This window comes from Rattus norvegicus, chromosome 5, assembly GCF_036323735.1.
Source record: "Rattus norvegicus strain BN/NHsdMcwi chromosome 5, GRCr8, whole genome shotgun sequence".
NCBI classification, from domain to species: Eukaryota; Metazoa; Chordata; class Mammalia; order Rodentia; family Muridae; genus Rattus; species Rattus norvegicus.
In genome coordinates, this window is record NC_086023.1 from 132,002,056 (window position 1) to 132,022,274 (window position 20,219).

Here is a 20,219-nt window from a genome sequence, read left to right on the forward strand (position 1 = left end):
AGACCAAACAATGCAGCCTGGCTAGAAGACCTTATCTCATGAACAGGTAACAGCTTTTAGGATACCCTCTCCACAGTTGTTCAGAAACCAGATGAAGACCAAGCTGCACATATGCTACATATGTGCAGGAAGGCCTAGGTCCAGTGTATATTCTTTGGTTGGTGGTTCAGACTCTGAGAGCTCCAAGAATCTAGGTTAGCTGACTTTGTTGGTCTTCCTGTGGAGTTCCTTTCCTCTTCAGAGGAACACTCATTCCTCTTCTTTCATGAGAGTCTCCAGCTCCACCCACTGCTTGGCTATGGGTATATATATCTGTCAGAGTCAGCTTCTGGGTGGAGCCTCTCAGAGGACATTTTGCTCCTGTCTGCAAACATAGTAGAGTATCATTATTAGTGTTAGGGATTGGTGCTTGCCCATGGGATGTGTCTCAAGTTGGGCCAGGTATTGGTTGGCCGTTTCCTCAGTCTCTGCTCCATCCCCTATGCTGGCATTTCTTTTTTTTGGGGGGCGGGTTCTTAAATTTTCATTATTTATGAATCATTTTATTTGTTTATATTTCAAATATTATCCTCTTCCCAATATCCCCTCCATGCACCCTCCACCCCTTCCCCCTTCCCTTTGCCTCTAAGAGGGTACTCCCCCCACCTATTCACCCACTCCCACCTCACCCCCTATAATCCCCCTACTCTGATGCATCAGGCTTTCACAGGACCAAGTGCCTCCCCTCCCACTGATGCCAGATGAGGCAATCCTCTGCTACAAATGTAACTGGAGCCATGGACCCATCCATGTGTACTCTTTGCTTAGTGGTTTAGTGCTAGGGAGCTCTGAGGGGTTCAGTTAATTGATACTGTTGTTCTTCCTATGGGGTTGCAATTCCCTTCTGCTCCTTTAATCTTTCCCCTAACTCTTCCATTGGGGTCCCCAGCCTTATTCCAGTGGTTGGATGTATCTGCATCTGTCTTAGTCAGGTGCTGGCAGAACCCCTCAGAGGACAGCCATACCATGCTCCTATTTGTAACACATCTTGGCATCAGCAATCATGTTTGGGTTTGGTATTTACAGATGGAATGGATCACATGGTGGGGAGGTCTTGAATGGCCATCCTTTAGTCTTTGTTCCATTTTGTCCTTGCATTTCCTTTAGACAGGGGCAATTCTAAGTTAAAAATTTTTTGATAGGTGGGTGGCCCCATCTCTCCACTGAAGATCATGCTGGAGGTGGTCTTCAGGTTCTATCTCCCCACTGTTGGGTATTTCCACTAAGGTAATCCTCATTAGGTACTGGGAGCCTCTCACATCCTTGATGTCTGGGACTAATTAAAAAGTGAGGTATGAAGCTAAACAAAAAATTCTCAACTGAGGAAATGGCCAAGAAACACTTAAAGAAATGATCAACTTCATTAGTCAGCAAGGAAATGCAAGTCAAAACAATCCTGAGATTTCACCTTACACGTCAGAATGGCTAAGATTAAAAACTGAGGTGCCAACAGATGCTGGTAAGGATATGGAGAAAGAAGAATACTCCAGTTGCTGGTGGGATTGCAAGCTGGTACAACCACTTTAAATCAATCTGGTGGTGTCTCAGAGAATTTGGAATAGCTTTACCAAAAGACCCAGCTATACCACTCCTGGTCATGTACCCAAAAGATGCTCCAAAACATAACAAGGACATGTGCTCCAACATCTTCTTAGCAGTCTTCTTTATAATACATGCCTGCATTTCTTATAGACCGGATAAATTTTGTGTTAAAAGTTTTGTGGTACATCTACACAATGGAATATTACTCAGCTATCAAAAACAATGACTTTATGAAATTCATGGGCAAATGGATGGAACTGGAAAATATCATCCTGAGTGATGTAACCCAATCACAGAAAAACACACATGGTATGCACTCATTTATAAATGGTTATTAGCCCAAATGCTTGACTCTCATTTAGAAGGGGGATAAAATAGTCATAATAGGCAGATGGAGGGAGTAGTTTACACATTAAATAGGACCTCATTTTATTAACCATTGCTATCTAAGGTTCTGCCTGCTCCTGAAGCAAAACAAGATATATGAAGAATATGGGCTTTATTTAAGTAATGTATTAGTAATCTAATGGAAAATTTCAGGTTTCTCTTTCATGAATGACTTGTACTTTACTGCAAGTATGTCATCATAGAGAATTCAGGCTTATATTTTTTTATGGTGTCTTTTCATAAGTAATTCACAGGGTCATTACTGTGCATCCGAGGTGGTTTTTTAATACTTCTCTTTTAACATATAGAGAAATTTTAATACTTACTATCTGATCATCTTCTAAAGAAACAGTTTTTTATATAGATTACTTTACACTGCTCTTTTTTTTATTATTAACTTGAGTATTTCTTATATACATTTCGAGTGTTATTCCCTTTCCCAGTTTCCGGGCAAACATCCCCCTCCCCCCTCCCCTTTATTATCGGTGTTCCCCTCCCCACCCTCCCCCCGTTGTCCCCCTCCCCCCAACAGTCTAGTTCACTGGGGGTTCAGTCTTAGCAGGACCCAGGGCTTCCCCTTCCACTGGTGCTCTTACTAGGATATTCATTGCTACCTATGAGGTCAGAGTCCAGGGTCAGTCCATGTATAGTCTTTAGGTAGTGGCTTAGTCCCTGGAAGCTCTGGTTGCTTGGCATTGTTGTACATATGGGGTCTCGAGCCCCTTCAAGCTCTTCCAGTTCTTTCTCTGATTCCTTCAACGGGGGTCCTATTCTCAGTTCAGTGGTTTGCTGCTGGTATTCGCCTCTGTATTTGCTGTATTCTGGCTGACTTTACACTGCTCTTATGTATTCCATTTACTGATAATTATTGTTTTAATCTTTATTGAGCATTATTTACACCTTTTCCTCATTTATGTCTTTTTTTATTGCTGTAAAGAGACATCATTACCAAGGCAAGTTATAGAAGAATGTGTTTATTGGGGCTTGCTTCTAGTTTCAAGGGTAAACCTATAACCATTATGTGGTCTGCAATTTAAAGCAGACAGGCATGATGCTGGAGCAGTGGCATAGAGTTTACATCTTATCCACAAGTTGGAGAGAAGGGAAATAGACAGAGAGACAGATAGGGTCTATTGTATTAGGTGTTATGTTTAATATGGAAGTATTTTAATATCTTGGAGAAGTTCTTCATTGTCTTATGTAAATGTCAAAATATTATTTCAAGGAATTTAAATATTTGTATATTTTTGTATCTATGAGGATCCTGGAACTAACTTTTCATGGATACAAATGGATGGCTACATATTCATCATTTAACCACTAAATATCAATGGCTGGTAATATATTTAAAAGTAAGAGCTAACTAGATATTATAACTTACTAGATATAAATGTATGACATTCTCACATTTTTGTTTTCTTTATTAAAGCCTTGGAGCTGGTGAAAAAGCTCATCAGGTAAAAGTGATTGCTACTAAATCTATAGACCTGAGTTTGATCCCTGGAATGCACATGGTAGAAAGCTAATTCTCTCAAGTTGTGCTTTTACCTCCATATGTATACTATGGTATATGTGTGTGAAACACACACACACACACACACACACACACACACACACACACCCACACACACACACACACATACACACACACACACATGTACACACTAAATAAATAAATAGACTACACTCTGCCCACATTTCTGACTCCAGAGGAAAACACCTAATGCCATCTGGGACCCAAGTGCATGGGGGACCCCGGGAAATGGCAGCACAGGCCCTCCTGGTTGCTGCCCTCTCAGAGAGCTCAAAAGCAGCCCCCCCCCCCACGAGCAACTTGAGCCACGGGACCACAGGTAAGACCAACTTTTCTGCTCCAAGCGACCTGCCTGGTGGACTCAGGACACACAGAGGCAAAATTCTTCTGGGATTGGACACTTCCTGTTTTTAACTGGAGCCCCAACCTCGCTGATCCCGACCCACAGCTCACTGCTCCCAAACCCCTTGGGAGAGAGAGCTCACCGGCCGGACAGTTGGGCACTCCTGAGACTGCAGAGTGGGAGAGACCACCATTACTGCCCACTCCTGCCCACATTCCTGGCCCAAGAGGAAACTGTATAGGGCCTCTGGGAACCAGAAGATAGGGGCACTCGAGTGGCAGGTCCCCTGCAGTCCAGATACCGCCCAGACCTGAAGGGACAGGATCAACAGTTCTCTGAACCCAAATCCTGTGGGAGGGAGAGCTAAACCTTCAAAGGGGAGACACGCTAGGGAAGCCAGAAGAGACTACACTCTGCCCACATTTCTGACTCCAGAAGAAAACACCTAATGCCATCTGGGACCCCAGTGCATGGGGCCCCCGGGAAAAGGCAGCGCTAGCCTTCCTGGTTGCTGCCCTCACGGAGAACTCAAAAGCAGTGCCCCATGAGCAACTTCAGCTGCACTACCACAGGTAAGACCAAGGACTCTGCTCAAAGCAACCTGCCTGGTGAACTCAGGACACAGGCCCACAAGAACAGCTGAAGACCAGTAGACAGGAAAGTCTACACGCCTGAAAGCAGAACACTCTGTTTCCATAAATAGCTGAAAGAAAACAGGAAAACAGGTCGAAAGCACTCCTGACACACAGGCTTATAGGATGGTCTAGAAATAGCAGAAAAAGGTAACACCAGTGATAATCTGAGAGGCAAGCACAGGAACCCAAGCAACAGAAAGCAAGAATACATGGCATCATCGGAACCCAATTCTCCCACCAAAACAAACACTGAATATCCTAACACTCCAGAAAAGCAAGACCTAGATTTAAAATCACATTTGATCATGATGATGGAGGACTTCAAGAAAGACATAAAGAACTCCCTTAGAGAAATGCAGGAAAACAAAAATAAACAAGTAGAAGCCTATAAAGAGGAATCACAAAAATCTCTGAAAGAATTCCAGGAAAACACAATCAAACAGGTGAAGCAATTAAAAATGGAAATAGAAGCAATAAAGAAAGCACAAAGGGAAACAACCATGGATATAGAAAAACAAAGGAAGAGACAAGGAGCCGTAAATACGAGCATCACTAACAGAATATAAGAGATAGAAGAGAGAGTATCAGGAGCAGAAGATTCCATAGAAATCATCCACACAATGGTCAAAGATAATGTAAAACGGAAAAAGCTACTGGTCCAAAACATACAGGAAATCCAGGACTCAATGAGAAGATCCAACCTAAGGATAATAGGTATAGAAGAGATTGAAGACTCCCAGCTCAAAGGACCAGTAAATCTTCAACAAAATCATAGAAGAAAACTTCCCTAACCTAAAGAAAGAGATGCCCATGAACATACAAGAAGCGTACAGAACTCCAAATAGATTGGACCAGAAAAGAAACCGTAACTGTCACATAATAGTCAAAACACCAAATGAACAAAACAAAGAAAGAATATTAAAAGCAGTAAGGGAAAGAGGTCAAGTAACATATAAAGGCAGACCTATCAGAATCACACCAGACTTTTCACCAGAGACTATGAAAGCCAGAAGATCCTGGACAGATGTCATAGAGATCCTAAGAGAACACAAATGCCAGTCCAGGTTACTGTATCCAGCAAAACTCTCAATTAATATAGATGGAGAAACCAAGATATTCCATGAGAAAATCAAATTTACACAATATCTTTCTCCAAATCCAGCTTTACAAGCGATAATAAATGGTAAAGCCCAACATAAGGTTGCAAGCTATGCCCCAGAAAAAGCAAGAAACTAATCATCTTGGCAACAAGACAAAGAGAAGAAAAGCACACAAACATAACGTCACATCCAAATACGAATATAACAGGAAGCAATAATCACTATTTCTTAATATCTGTCAACATCAATGGCCTCAACTCCCCAATAAAAAGACATAGATTAACAAACGGGATACGCAATGAGGACCCTGCATTCTGCAGCCTACAGGAAACACAACTCAGAGACAAAGACAGACACTACCTCAGAGTGAAAGGCTGGAAATCAACTTTCGAAGCAAATGGTCTGAAGAAGCAAGCTGGAGTAGCCATTCTAATATCAAATAAAATTGATTTTCAACTAAAAGTCATCAAAAAAGTTAAGGAAGTACACGGCATATTCATCAAAGGAAAAATCCACCAAGATGAACTCTCAATCCTAAATATCTATGCTCCAAATACAAGGGCACCTACATACATAAAAGAAACCTTACTAAAGCTCAAAGCACACATTGCACCTCACACAATAATAGTAGGAAATTTCAACACCCCACTCTCATCAATGGACAGATCATGGAAACAGAAATTAAACAGAGACATAGACAGACTAAGAGAAGTTATGAACGAAATGGACTTAACAGATATTCATAGAACATTCTATCCTAAAACAAAAGGATATACCTTCTTCTCACCACCTCATGGTATTTTCTCCAAAATTGACCATATAATTGGTCATAAAACAGGCCTCAACAGATACAGAAAGATAGTAATAATCCCATGTGTCCTATCAGACCACCATGGGCTAAAGCTGGTCTTCCATAACAATAAGGGAAGAACGCCCACATATACATGGAAGTTGAACAGTGTTCTACTCAATGATAACCTGGTCAAGGAAGAAATAAAGAAAGAAATTAAAGATTTCTTAGAATTTAATGTAAAGCAAGATACAACATACCCAAACTTATGGGACACAATGAAAGTTGTGCTAAGGGGAAAACTCATAGCTCTGATTGACTGCAGAAAGAAACAGGAGAGAGCATGTATCAGCAGCTTGACAGCACACCTAAAAGCTCTAGAAAAAATAGAAGCAAATACACGCAGGAGGAGTAGAAGGCCGGAAATAATAAAACTCAGAGCTCAAATCATCCAAGTAGAAACAAAAAGGACCATAGAAGGAATCAACAGAATCAGAAGTTCTTTGAGATAATAAACAAGATAGACAAACCCTTAGCCAGCCTAATGAGAAGACACAGAAACTTTGTCCAAATTAACAAAATCAGAAATGAAAAGGGAGACTTAACTACAGAATCAGAGGAAATTAAAAAAATCATCAGATCCTACTACAAAAGCCTATATTCAACAAAACTTGAAAATCTGCAGGAAATGGACAATTTCCTAGACCGATACCAGGTACTGAAGTTAAATCAGGAACAGATAAATCATTCAAACAACCCCATAACTCCTTACGAAATAGAAGCAGTCATTAAAGGTCTCCCAACCAAAAAGAGCCCAGGTCCAGATGGGTTCAGTGCAGATTTCTATCAGACCTTCATAGAAGATCTCATACCAATACTATCCAAACTATTCCACAAAATTGAAACAGATGGAGCACTACCGAATTCCTTCTAGGAAGCCACAATTACTCTTATACCTAAACCACACAAAGACCCAACAAAGAAAGAGAACTTCAGACCAATTTCCCTTATGAATATCGACGCAAAAATGCTCAATAAAATTCTGGCAAATCGAATGCAAGAGCACATCAAAACAATCATCCACCATGATCACGTAGGCTTCATCCCAGGCATGCAGGGATGGTTTAATATACAGAAAACCATCAACGTAATCCATTACATAAACAAACTGAAAGTACAAAATCGCTTGATCATTTCATTAGATGTTGAGAAAGCATTTGATAAAATTCAACACCCCTTCATGATCAAAGTCCTGGAAAGAATAGGAATTCAATGCCCATACGTAAACATAGTAAAAGCCATATACAGCAAACCAGTAGCTAACATTAAACTAAATGTAGAGAAACTTGAAGCAATCACACTAAAATCAGCGACTAGACAAGGTTGACCACTCTCTTCCTACTAATTCCATATCGTTCTTGAAGTTCAAGTCAGAGTAATCAGACTACAAAAGGAGATAAAGGGGATACAGATTGGAAAAGAAGTCAAAATATCACTATTTGCAGAGGATATGATAATATATTTAAGCGATTCCAAAAGTTCCACCAGAGAACTACTAAACCTGATATACACCTTTAGCAAAGTGGCTGGGTATAAAATTAACTCAAATAAATGAGTAGCCTTCATCTACACAAAAGAGAAACAAGCCAAGAAAGAAATTAGAGAAACGACACCCTTCATAATAGTCCCAAATAATATAAAATACATCGGTGTGACTTTAACCAAGCTAGTAAAACATCTATATGGACTATACATGGACTGACCCTGGGATCCAACCTCATAGGTAGCAATGTATAGCCTAGTAAGAGCACAAGTAGGGGTTGGGGATTTGGCTCAGTGGTAGAGTGCTTGCCTAGCATGCGCAAGGCCCTGGGTTCGGTCCCCAGCTCCGAAAAAAAGAAAAAAAAAGAGCACAAGTGGAAGGGGAAGCCCTTGTTCCTGCTAAGACTGAACCCCCAGTGAACGTGATTCTTGGGGGGCGGTAATGGGAGGAGGATGGGGAGGGGAACACCCATATAGAAGGGGAGGGGTAGAGGTTAGGTGGATGTTTGCCCGGAAACCAGGAAAGGGAATGACAATAGTAATGTAAATAAGAAATACTCAAGTTAATAAAGAAAAAAGTTATACATCATATAAGTATATATGTACATGGACAAATATATGTAATCATAATTACATAGTATTCTATTTAATTAAAATATATTGTATATTTATATAATTAAATATAATTATATATTTATATAATTAAATATAATGATATATTTATAAAATTAAAATGTAATATATACATATAAATGTATATGTATATATTTATATGCATATAAATATATTCGGTAGAGAGTCCTGAGTAATAGAGCTTGGTAAATAAAAGAGAACATACAAAATTTTGGTCAAAGTGCTTTGTCCTTAGATGATAGAAAATATTCATTTAAGACATATCAGAAGTTGGTGAGTCTCTACTTCTCCACAGCTCAGAGATGGAGAGTTACAAATTTATTTGAAGACCTTTCTATGCTGCTGTAACAAGAGATCCCTGCGGCATTTCAGTTCCTTGAGAACTTCCAGGGAAATATTTTCTGTATTCAATAGCAAAGGGCAGAAGGGCCATTGCAGATATGTTTAAAATAAGACTGGTCACAACTCACTCTTATTTCAATTCTTATCATTCACATGCTTATGGAGTTATAGGCCAGTTCACTGTAAGAATTTTGGAGTCATGTAAAGCTCCAACAAGATTTCAAAGACAACCCGGGAAGACAGGCTGTGTGTTGAAGGGTCAGAATCCCTATTCATAGCCTTGGACAAGGTAACTGGCAGAAAAAAATGAAACTGGAGCTAAGGTAAAAGATGTCAGCAGCAGAGATGTCAACAATATGGAGGCAAGAGAGGTTGCATGCAATGGGCAAAGCCAGACCAAAAGACAGCCAAGCCCTTGGGAGTTCACACCCCACCACAGTGCTCCTCCACAATCAGAAATAGAGCTAGAACTTTTAATATTAGACCAGTTTTGTCCTTTGTATTTCCTTTTCCTTCTCTTTTTGTATAGGAATATTTGCCCTCTGCCTGGGTCTGCATTATATAGTGGAAATGTATAACTTTCTTTTTTTCATTTACTGTCAAGTTTGACTATAGTTCTACAGGTTTAATACTTTTGAGCAATGCTGGGGCATTTGTAATTTTGATTCTCTTGGAATGGACATTTTGGAGGGTAGGGGTAGAATGACATACATTTCTGTTTTAAACGTCCTTCAGAGGTTCAGGTTGCAAAGTCTCTAACCCTAGCACAGTGCGATCGGCAGATTCTGGCTCCTTTAAAATCTGAGCTATAGTTGATAGTATCTTCATATGGAGGATGTCCTCAAAGTGGATAGTGGTACAACTCTCTCTTGCTTCATCCTCAAGGAATCAAATTTCATACCATCACCAACATCTATAATGTCGTTGAGTGAAACCCTTATGCCAGGTATGAGGATCCTCTTATGACTTATTGACCAAGGAATATGTAGAATCCTCACAAAACATTCTTTGCCATTGCTGTTGTTTCATAAGACTATGTTGATCTCAGGATCCAGAAAAACATGCTGGACTGAACTAGAAGCTCTCTCATTGTAGGGTATCTTTTGTATTGCTGTAAGGTGTTATTCAGGCTGCTGAGGGAGACCAATAATCTTACTTAGATTTAACCCTGCATGCTATACTATCAACCTGCAGGCCAGATGTGACTACTGGTAAAACAGTGACATGACTTTTATACAAATATTATGTATTTTTAGGTAGCTAGCTAGATACAATCTTGAAGATTATTGCATAGTGAAACTTCCCTTATGATCATCAACGTATAAAGTATCAGGACTTTGGTTAGTGGTAGAAACAGTGGTATGGGTAGACTTGTGACATTTTATTCTTTCCAAAAGTATAAAATTATTATCTACCTAAATGCTTTCTGGTAAAGGTCAAGGACACATTATTTATCCCTCCCTTGGGAATTAATTGAAATGAACTCTCAATCATCAGTAGATGAAAAATACTTACAAGGAAGTTGTCTTGTTTATACTATTTATACTATTAACAAATAGTATAAAACTCACATTAACTTTTAAATTGGTATAGTTGTTTCTTGACCTGTTGTTTACTCTTACCCCCAAAGAGTGTGTTCAACTTAATTATTCCTTTCACTAGGGTTCATTCTCACAAAGTGAAAGTGTTTTTCTTTGCAATTATTCCTTTGACTACTGCTCACTTTTATTGTTACTAACCCTGATAATTCTGCAATAAATTACCTATGTTTTATATTATGTATGTCTTCTCCAAGTTCATTTTTTTGAGATCATAAAGATGGAGTTAAAGAGAGGCCAAGGTAAGACACTCATAACATAAACAGTGATTTTTCTAGTTGGCATATCTGCAATGGTCACCAAATCCAGTCACTATTGCTAATGCCAAGAAGCGCTTGCTGACAAGAGCCTGATATGAATGTCTCCTGAGAGACTCTGTTAGAGCTTTACTGATACAGATGAGGATGCTTGTAGCTAACAATAGGACTGAGCACGGGGATGCTAATGGAGGAGTTAAAGAGAGGACCGAAGAAGCTGAAGGGATTTGCATCCCCATAGAAAGAACAACAATATCAACCAACCAGACTGCCCAAAGCTCCTAGGGACTAAACCACCAACCAAAAAGTATATACATGGAAGGACTCATGGCTCCAGCTGCATATGTAGCAGAGGATGTCATTGTCCAACATCAATAAGAGGTTTAGTCCTTGGTCCTGTTAAGCTCATTTCTCCAATGTGGGAGAGTGCCAGGGCATTGAGATGGGAGTGGGAGCATTCTCATAGAAGCAGGGGGAGGGGTTATGGGAGAGGGGGTAAAGGGGATAACATTTAAAATGTAAATACATAAAATATCCAAGAAATAAAAGAAATATGAAAACAAACCCAATTGTGCTATTCTTCCGAAAGTAGTGACTTCAGTGGGGAGTCTGAATGGGGTTAATCTGGCCAAAGACTTCAGGTGAACAAGAAGAACCAAGGCATAGTATTCTAGGGTCTTGGAAGTAAAATGATTGTAGACATGGTCCTTATCTGAATCACTAAAAGTGCAGTCAAAATACATACCATGAGACCTAGTCAATCAAGTTGTCTTGAGTATAACATAGACTACCCAAGGTACACAAATGTTAATATGTTCCACACCAAGAATTCACTTACTCATTTATTAAGAGTTTTTCATTCATGAAATTATACTTCACATAGTATTCCCTCTGTTTATCCTGTTTGGAAAACACTAAAATCTGAGAGGCATTCTAAGTAATATTTTCCTGTACTCTATCATTCTATCAATTCTATACCCCAACTAGAGTTCAGTCTTTTCCAAGTGTACTTTAGATGCTTTCACAGTAATATAACTTGTTATATTTATATTTTCTAAGATAAGATTTGTGTATGTATATAAACATGCATGTATATAAATAATGTGTATATGGTTCATGAATTATATATGAGGAAGTAAATATATCCACATATGATCTTATTGTCATATATCTGTATACATGTAGAATTTCCACATGTGTATATCAATACATATGAGCATTATCACCTATATATGTGTTATACATAAACTTATTTCTATGTGCATGTAGATAAACACATTCATTATATATATAATTGTGTTACATGTGTATATTATATGCTTGTATGCTTATATGCTTATATGCATATTCATAGATAATTATTATAAATCTTTATGATTATTGTCTATGTAATATCAAATATATACATTTGTATACATATATTTTAGTAGACTTAAGTATATACATATAAACATAAAATTAAGTGGAAATTTTTTTCTTAAAATTTCATATTTGCTTGTCTGTACAGATTGCCTCTCTCCTTTGCTTTCCATCGTTTCACCTATTCCAATCACAGTGATCTACTTTTTGTGAATTTTCCATTCAATATTTTAAAAAACATTTTGCCCACAACCTAGAATACCTGCTGTATTTCTTTACTTAACTGCCTTGAAGGTAATTTTTTTGTTCAAGATTCCTTGCAATGGTCATTGGCTCGCTGATTCTTTGAATGTCTACTTTAGTTTGGGAATCTTTTTTTGTCTCTAAGTACAGATATAGGTTTTAAAATCAAATTATCAAAGGTCTTGACTGCATTGCTAGTTACTTGACATTTATGAGTCAGATTTTGTTTTGCCTCTTCCCACAGTGAGAAGAGTCATGTTAGTACTTGTGTAATGCCAAGTGTAAGGACAGAGCTAAATAATTGTTTCATTTACATGCTGAGGTAATCAGTCTATTGGAAATTTCCCTTGGAAAGTAATGCAAACATCAGTGTTAGACAATAGTATGTCCAGGTGTGACTTCAAAAAAGAAAGTTTGGTAATGAGTTCTCCTGGCTCCCATTTGCATCTGACATATACTGCCCTTGCTCTAGAATATTCTCAAAAGCATTGTCAGACATCTAAGTGATCTAACTGGGACTATCTCTACAGGAACCAAAAGGAGCTGACCCACGATCTCCAGTACCAAGTAAGTGAGAGTTTTTAGTAAGATATGGGGATATATTCTTTCCTTAGAGATGATCTCTCTCTCTCTCTCTCTCTCTCTCTCTCTCTCTCTCATTCCTTTCCATTTCCGATGCTTCATGAACTGTGCTCTCTTTAATTTCTGTCACTTGACCTACATCTGAAGATTAGTGAAATCTTGTGAGTCAGAGGATGAATAGTCGTCACCCAGACATTGAATAATTTAGAGTGTGTTCATGTTGCCAATGAATTTCTTTCCTAACATTACACTTCCTGACATTACTTTTTGTACCTTTATTAGTTCAAATTCTGTATAAATTGTAAGTTTATTTGGTTTATTACAGTAAAATCTTTAGCAATGTCAGGAAAAATAAACTGACTGGCTCAGTGTACCAAAGGTGCTACAGGCTGTCACAACTGCTATGAGTCCACAAGTTCAGCAGCCCTTTTATGTTTGGAAAATATTGACTCATTGTAGTCACCCACCACCTTAAACTCAAGCCAAACAAAATCCAAGCATGGAGTAGAGACGTGGGCCTGAAGTCCCAGTGGTATTCGAGGAGATATTGACAATTGAAAATGGTTGAGAAAGGAAAGTCAACTTTCTTCAATGTTGTGGTTCCTAGTGGATAGACCATGGTACAGTGGAAGGTGCCAGACTTAAAATTTGATGGGCATCTTAAATAGGACTGAATGGTTTAACAACAACAACCACAACAACAACAACAAAGGACACAAAGTGGGTTGGTAGGGAAGGGTGATTAAACTGTTAAAAGTTGTTAAAAGTTGATGGAGGGGGTGAGTACAATCACAATATATTATATACTATTCTAAAAGAACTAGTAAAATAGTTTAAAAATTTCTTAATAAATTAAAATTTCCACTTATTTAAAATGTAATGTTCAGTAGTATTAAATATATTCACATTACTGTGCAACCACCTTCATGTTCTATTTCTAGACACTTTTTATCTCCATAAATTGAAACTCTACATCATGAAACACCTAACTCACTACTGTTAAATAGCTAAACATCGATCAGCAGCATGAGACATGTGAACGGTTGTGATCTTCATCTAAGTGAGAATGAAATTTGTTGGTCTCTTTAGCAATGTTCCAAAGCACACATTTTCTCATAGGAGTATCACTTTGATTTCAACACTGCAAATATTTTGATATTTGGCTTTCACTGAGATGGTTTTACAAAATAACTCAGAGTAGTGACTATGGATAAAGAAAGACATTATTCATTATAGTTAACCTTTGACTTTTGTCTAGTCCACAGCTCAGATTTGTCCAATAGGTGCATGAAAATTTACAACAGCACCATGACAAACTTCCGAACCTATAAGATGTTAGCATGCTAACTAGTAGTTTGGCCACAGTTCTGGCCTAAAATTTATACTGCTGCCACTAATATTACTTTAAACAACTATGCCAAAATGTTAAGTGTTTAAAATAGCTGTTTTTTAACTTTAAATAAAACTTTATTACATAAAGATTGTCACATAACTGGATACTTCTCTACTTTGTATACAATCATTCTCACCCTCCACAGAAAGACTGCTTCTGAACTTCTCATGTGGTGAGAACTTCTCAGCACTACAGTTCTGATTATAACAGAACAGTAGAGATGCCTCAGTGATGTAAGTTGGAAGCAGGATACTGATATGTAGCTCTCTTACCCAGCATCAGGAATATACAAATGTCAGCAGTAAATCATTACACATTGTCAATGGAAGCCAGTAACTGATAGTTTCGGTGATCAGTCAGCCTTCTCTTCAGTCATTTTCTTGAGGTGACTTCTCTGAAGTTATCAGTGAAGAACATGCCTTGAGCTTCTTGTCACAGTTCATTGGTAAGGACAAAGCGCTATTCTAGGAGTTACAAGTAAGCTAATTACTGAACTCCAAACTATTAATAATACCTGCACATTCAGTGTTGACATGGAGGTTCTTATTTAAATATTTGCTTCATTTCTTTTATGACTGTATGTTTTCTTATTTGTATGGTTCATGAATGCAGATATCTATGGAGGCCAGAAGAGAATATCAGATACTTGGAGTTACAGGCAGCTGTGAGACACTTCAGTTTACTAGTGACTGCGATTATCAGTCAAGGAACTACTTTGGCCTTCACCCACTCCCAACAGGGTACAGTGACACACCCATCTGACCCACATTCACTGATGTAAGATTCTCCAAATGACTAGGGAGAAGTCTCAGCTTCCAATAAATCAGATTCTTAATTGAATATTCTGGTGAGATCTCAGAATCTTAGAATCTCTAAACATCCAGCATAAAGGGTAAAGAAAGTGGCAATATAGGTTCTAAACCCACTTAGTGAAATCAGAATCTTAAATACCTACCTTATTATTTGGATTCCTTTGCGTTCTACAGTGGGAGGTGGCACAGTCAGCCCTGGGTTTAAAGCATAGATCATATGTCATAGATTTATTGTCATAAATCAACTGCACATGACATGACAAGAGAATTTACTGTTCTTCAGTGTGCTGGAAATTTACTTAGTTGCAAAAGGAATCACTTGGTGAGAAATAAGTGTGCCTAAGACAACATGAGAATGAAAAGAGCGAACATGTATCAATGCATGTGAATTGCTATAATCCGGGAAGCCAGATACAATGACAGAGTATCTATCTGTTGAGGATAAGTTGTTATTTCCTCTATTGGGGTTTTCCAGTGGCATCAGAACTTGGCAATATCATCTACATAGTACCAGTCTTGAATGCACTGAACACACAACAGTGCAGGGTAATGGAAATTTGTATCGAAGTTTCCCAAACCCACAAAAGACTCTATGTGGCAAAGTTTGAAAACCTGATAGGAAGTTCCACAAAAACATTGTAGTAAACAAGGAAGGAAAGCTTAAGTTTCAATGGAAACTTCAGGATGTTGGGGATGGCAGGCCCAGGAGGCATCAGTTGTGGAGACCTAAATGCACAGAATAGGTCTAACCCACCAGAAAGGTTATGTGTGTTGGAGAGGGCAGAATTCTGGGGAAAGGTTACATTTAGAAAACAGATAATGACACCATGAGCTCCAGAGGCCAGGCATTGAGCTGAAGTATTTTCTATTTGCTCTTAGTCTTACTTTTGTCCTATTATTTCTATTTCATTGCTCCTTACTTTTGGAATTGGAATGTTTGATCTGCGTCACTGTGTATTTGAAGTATATAGCTTGTTGTTGGATTTTAGAGTGGTCTAGTTAAGAGATTACACCTTGAGTCTCAGAAGAGACTTTTAACACTCAAATAACATTAAGACCACTAGAGATTATGTTAACTTCTAGATTTGGAACAAATGCATTGCCATTGTAAGATGAATATGAGCCTATGAGGACAAGAAAATAATGTGGGCTGAATCTGAAACGCTGTCCTCTTTATTGTTGTCACAAAATGCCAGATAAGAAAGCAACTTAAGAAAGTTGGGTTTATTTCAGCCTAATATTCAAAAAATAAGCCAATCTTGGCAAGAAAAATAATGTTGATAGAAACATGAGTCAGCTAGCTGGTCACTGTAAACAGATGTGAAGGAGACTATTTATGTCTTTTTTCTTTATATTTATTCTAGGATCACACTCCGTGGAATACTGTTTCACAGTTAGGCCAGGTCTTCCTACTACAAATAACCTGGTATCAAAATTTTCTCACATGTGCCCAGAGAGCTATCTCCTAGGTGATGGTATATTATATACTCTCATGTTGGCCATCAATATTTACAGTCACAATCTCCGTAGGACCACAGGTCTAAATGCTTTGTTCTTGGATGTTGGAGTTGTTTTGGAAAGTCGTGACTTTAAGTAGGTAGAGCTCTGATGTGGTGGTCATCTGGTGACAGGCCTTGTGGCTTGATAGCTTGACCTCACTTCTATTCTCTCGATGCTTCCTGATTGCAGACTCAATGTTGTTTTACACACTGCTTTACACATTGACCACCATGTATTTCCAAATATGGTGTACCATAACACTTCTTAAGCTATAACGCAAAACAAAACTTCACTCTATTAATTTTGGTATTTGGTAATGAGGAAAGTGGCTAATCATCTATGGCAGATGCTGCCAGATAACCATGAGGGACCTTAGTTAGAAATGAATTGTTTTGACTGTCAAGAAATGCATGTTAGTTATCACATGTAAGACTCTAATTTTTGTGCAAAATTTTCCTTACCCCAGTTCTATGAATTTCAGGCTACCTTTCATTGTTCTTAACTTAGATTAATATTTAGCACATTAAATATTTAAATTCAACGTTGCCCCAATTCTGCACATCTTTAAATCAGAACCCAAACTTAAGTCTTATTACTAGCTCCTATAATAACGGAGAAGATGGGGGGATTTCTTCAAAGCAAAATAGACTGCTTAATTCCCCAAAAGTCTTCTCAAATAACCATTTTAACATTTGAAAACTCCCATTTCTTATATCCATTTTCTAGGTCTATTGGAAATGGTGAAGAGCAGTAGAATTTTACAAATATCATTTCTTATAGTGACCAGTCTATTTCTTTTTCTCCCCCAAGTCTGTTTTCACTTCTGCAAATTCTTAGCGTTTTAATACTTTGTAACTTGCTTCCTTATTTTTGACAGGTGCAATGGGATCCACAGGACTGTATTTTTATGGACACTGTGTTGTTATGTTCCTCCTTCAGATGAATACAGCAAACTCAGGTATAAATGTGTCACTCACTATAGAGCTTTAGCAATATCAAGCTTGTTAGGAATAGTAAGGAAGAATAAAATGGGCCGGATTTTAAAACTATTATTCCTAAGGACCTAGGTAACTGTATTAGTTACTTTTCTATTCCTCTGATAAAATACCACAGCCAAGGCAAAGTATAAAAGGAAGCAATTAATTGGACTGAACATTTCAGAGGGTTAGAGTCCACGATGGTGCAGCAAAGGCCTGTGGCCAGAACAACGGAGAACTCCTATCTTTTTTTCCATCTTTATTAAACTGGGAATTTCTTTTTTACATTTCAAATGTTATTCCCTTTCCTGGTTTCCAGGTCAACATCCCCCTAGCCCCTCCTCCTCCCCTTCCTTATGGGTGTTCCCCTCCCCATCCTCCTACCATTACCACCCTCCCCCCAACAATCCCATTCACTGGGGGCCCAGCCTTGGCAGGACCCAGGGCTTCCCCTTCCACTGGTGCTCTTACTAGGATGTTCATTGCTACCTATGGGGTCAGAGTCCAGGGTCAGTCCATGTATAGTCTTTAGGTAGTGGCTTAGTCCCTGGAAGCTCTGGTTGGTTGGCATTGCTGTACATATGGGGTCTCGAGCCCCTTCAAGCTCTTTCAGTCCTTTCTCTGATTCCTTCAACGGGGATCCCGTTCTCAGTTCAGTGGTTTGCTGCTGGCATTCACCCATGTATTTGCCATATACTGTCTGTGTCTCTCAGGAGAGATCTACATCCAGGAGAACTCATATCTTGAGCAGAATATTCACTGTGACTCATGCCAACCTTCAGTGACACAAGTCTCCCAACAGGAACACACCTAATTTTTTCCATGTAGTTCCACCAACTGGAGGCTAAGTATTCAAACATATGAGCCCTGGGATCCACTCTACTTCAGACACAGTAACCACATGGGTAGAAATAATGAGTCTTTTCCAACCGGAACGTCTTATTTTCTTAGATTTGTACCAGGTTCTTTGGAGAAAAAAAGGGTGAAGAACATCAGCTTCTTGCTCCTGAGAGCTCAGTATTCACAGCGAGCAAATGTGTCTCATGTACCACTTTTATCTTGAGGAAGTGGTCAAGGATGTGGATTTTTATGGGAATACATGAGAATTATCAACACAATGAGATGAGGAAAGTTAAAATCTTGCTCAATTATTTGTAAGGGAATTTATACAATCAACATGTAGCTTCTTTGGAGGTACAGTAAACAAAGTATGAAGCAGTAAATGGCACAGAAATGTAGAATGTTCCAGTAAAAGTTCTACATTAAGTGATAAAATTCTTATTGAGTCCTTTTTAGTTGGGGCTCACATTTGACTAGGTTGCCACAAATGTGTCTTCACAGAGTTTTGAACATAACTGTGAATATGGCTATAAACATATTTGTGGGCATAATCTTTTTGAACAATGTATAAAGTCTATACTTGTATTATTCAGATGTCGATTTCCCTGGTCTCATATCTTGTTTCAACTGGAACACAGCATTATTGTACTTATACCAAGAACTCCTGTCTCAAATCCATGTAAACAATTATTACCATTTATTATCTGTCTTGTGAATAAATACTGATCACCCAATGACTTGGTGAAATAGTGAATAGGGCTGGATGTCCACCAGCCAGAGGAAGGAGTGAGGGAGAGAGGGGGATCAGATTAGCCAGGACAATGGAGGAATTGGTTCGAAGAGAGACAATGAAAATACATTTGAAGCCCAAAGTTCCAGATCAATAAAAATATAAAAGTATCATAAGATGGGACTGGGAGGTGGCTAGAATAGCATAGAAAGTTAACATAGTTCATTTAACTGCTCAACGATTGAGGGACAGTTTCAAATAAATTTTGTTTTGTTTGTGTGGTTATTGGGGACTAGCATAATATAAAGAAGTGCAGCAGCCAAATTAATTCACTGCTTACATTTATATTAAATGTATTTTTTACACATATTTCTGTGAGTAGATTTGCTAGTGCATGTCTATATATTAGTATTTTACTATGATATTAGAAATGATATTCTGCACTGTTGCCATGTATGAGCTCCTCAGGTATATTTCTTACAGATGTCAAAGTCATTAATGACATCTACAGATGAGAAAATAGAATCTCTTTTTACACTTTCTTTTTGAATTAATCAGTAATGCCAAGTATATTTCAAAGTCTTTCATTTTCTCTGAAATACATTTATGCCTTATTTCCTTTACATTTCTGATCTTCTTTTCCTTGATTTTTAACAACTCTTAATTTTAAGAATTAATTTGCTTCTGTGTTATTTACAGATATTTTATTAATTTTTTAATTGGATATTTTATTTATTTACATTTCAATTGTTATGTCCTTTGTGGGTTTCCCCTCTGGAAATCCCCTATCCAATCTCCCTCCCACTGCTTTTATGAGGGTATTCCCCTACCTACTTACACACTCCTGCCTCCTCACCCTGGCTTTCCCCTACACTGCGACATTGAACCTTCACAGGGCCAAGGGCCTCTCCTCCCACTGATGCCCAACTAGGCCATCCTCTATTACATATGCGGCTGAAGCCATGGGTCACTCCATGTGTACTCTTTGGTTGGTGATTTAGTCCCTAGGAGCTCTGGGGGTCTGGTTTGTTGATAATGTTG

The 20,219-nt window shown here is 38.4% G+C and overlaps 1 protein-coding gene across 2 annotated transcripts in view; it reads left to right on the forward strand.

Annotated features, from left to right (window-relative positions):
* Positions 1–12,825: 12,825 nt before the first annotated feature.
* The window catches only part of Skint1 (selection and upkeep of intraepithelial T cells 1), a 28,269-nt gene continuing 20,875 nt past the window's right edge, over positions 12,826–20,219 (forward strand). The window contains exons 1-2 of one of the 2 annotated variants that reach the window (XM_017593636.3): positions 12,826–12,911; positions 17,509–17,589. In XM_017593636.3, coding sequence (XP_017449125.1) covers positions 17,514–17,589 — 76 coding nt within the window. In that variant the 5' untranslated portion in view covers positions 12,826–12,911; positions 17,509–17,513. The remainder of the gene's footprint in view (positions 12,912–17,508; positions 17,590–20,219) is intronic. The other variant, NM_001135916.1, reaches the window with a different exon arrangement.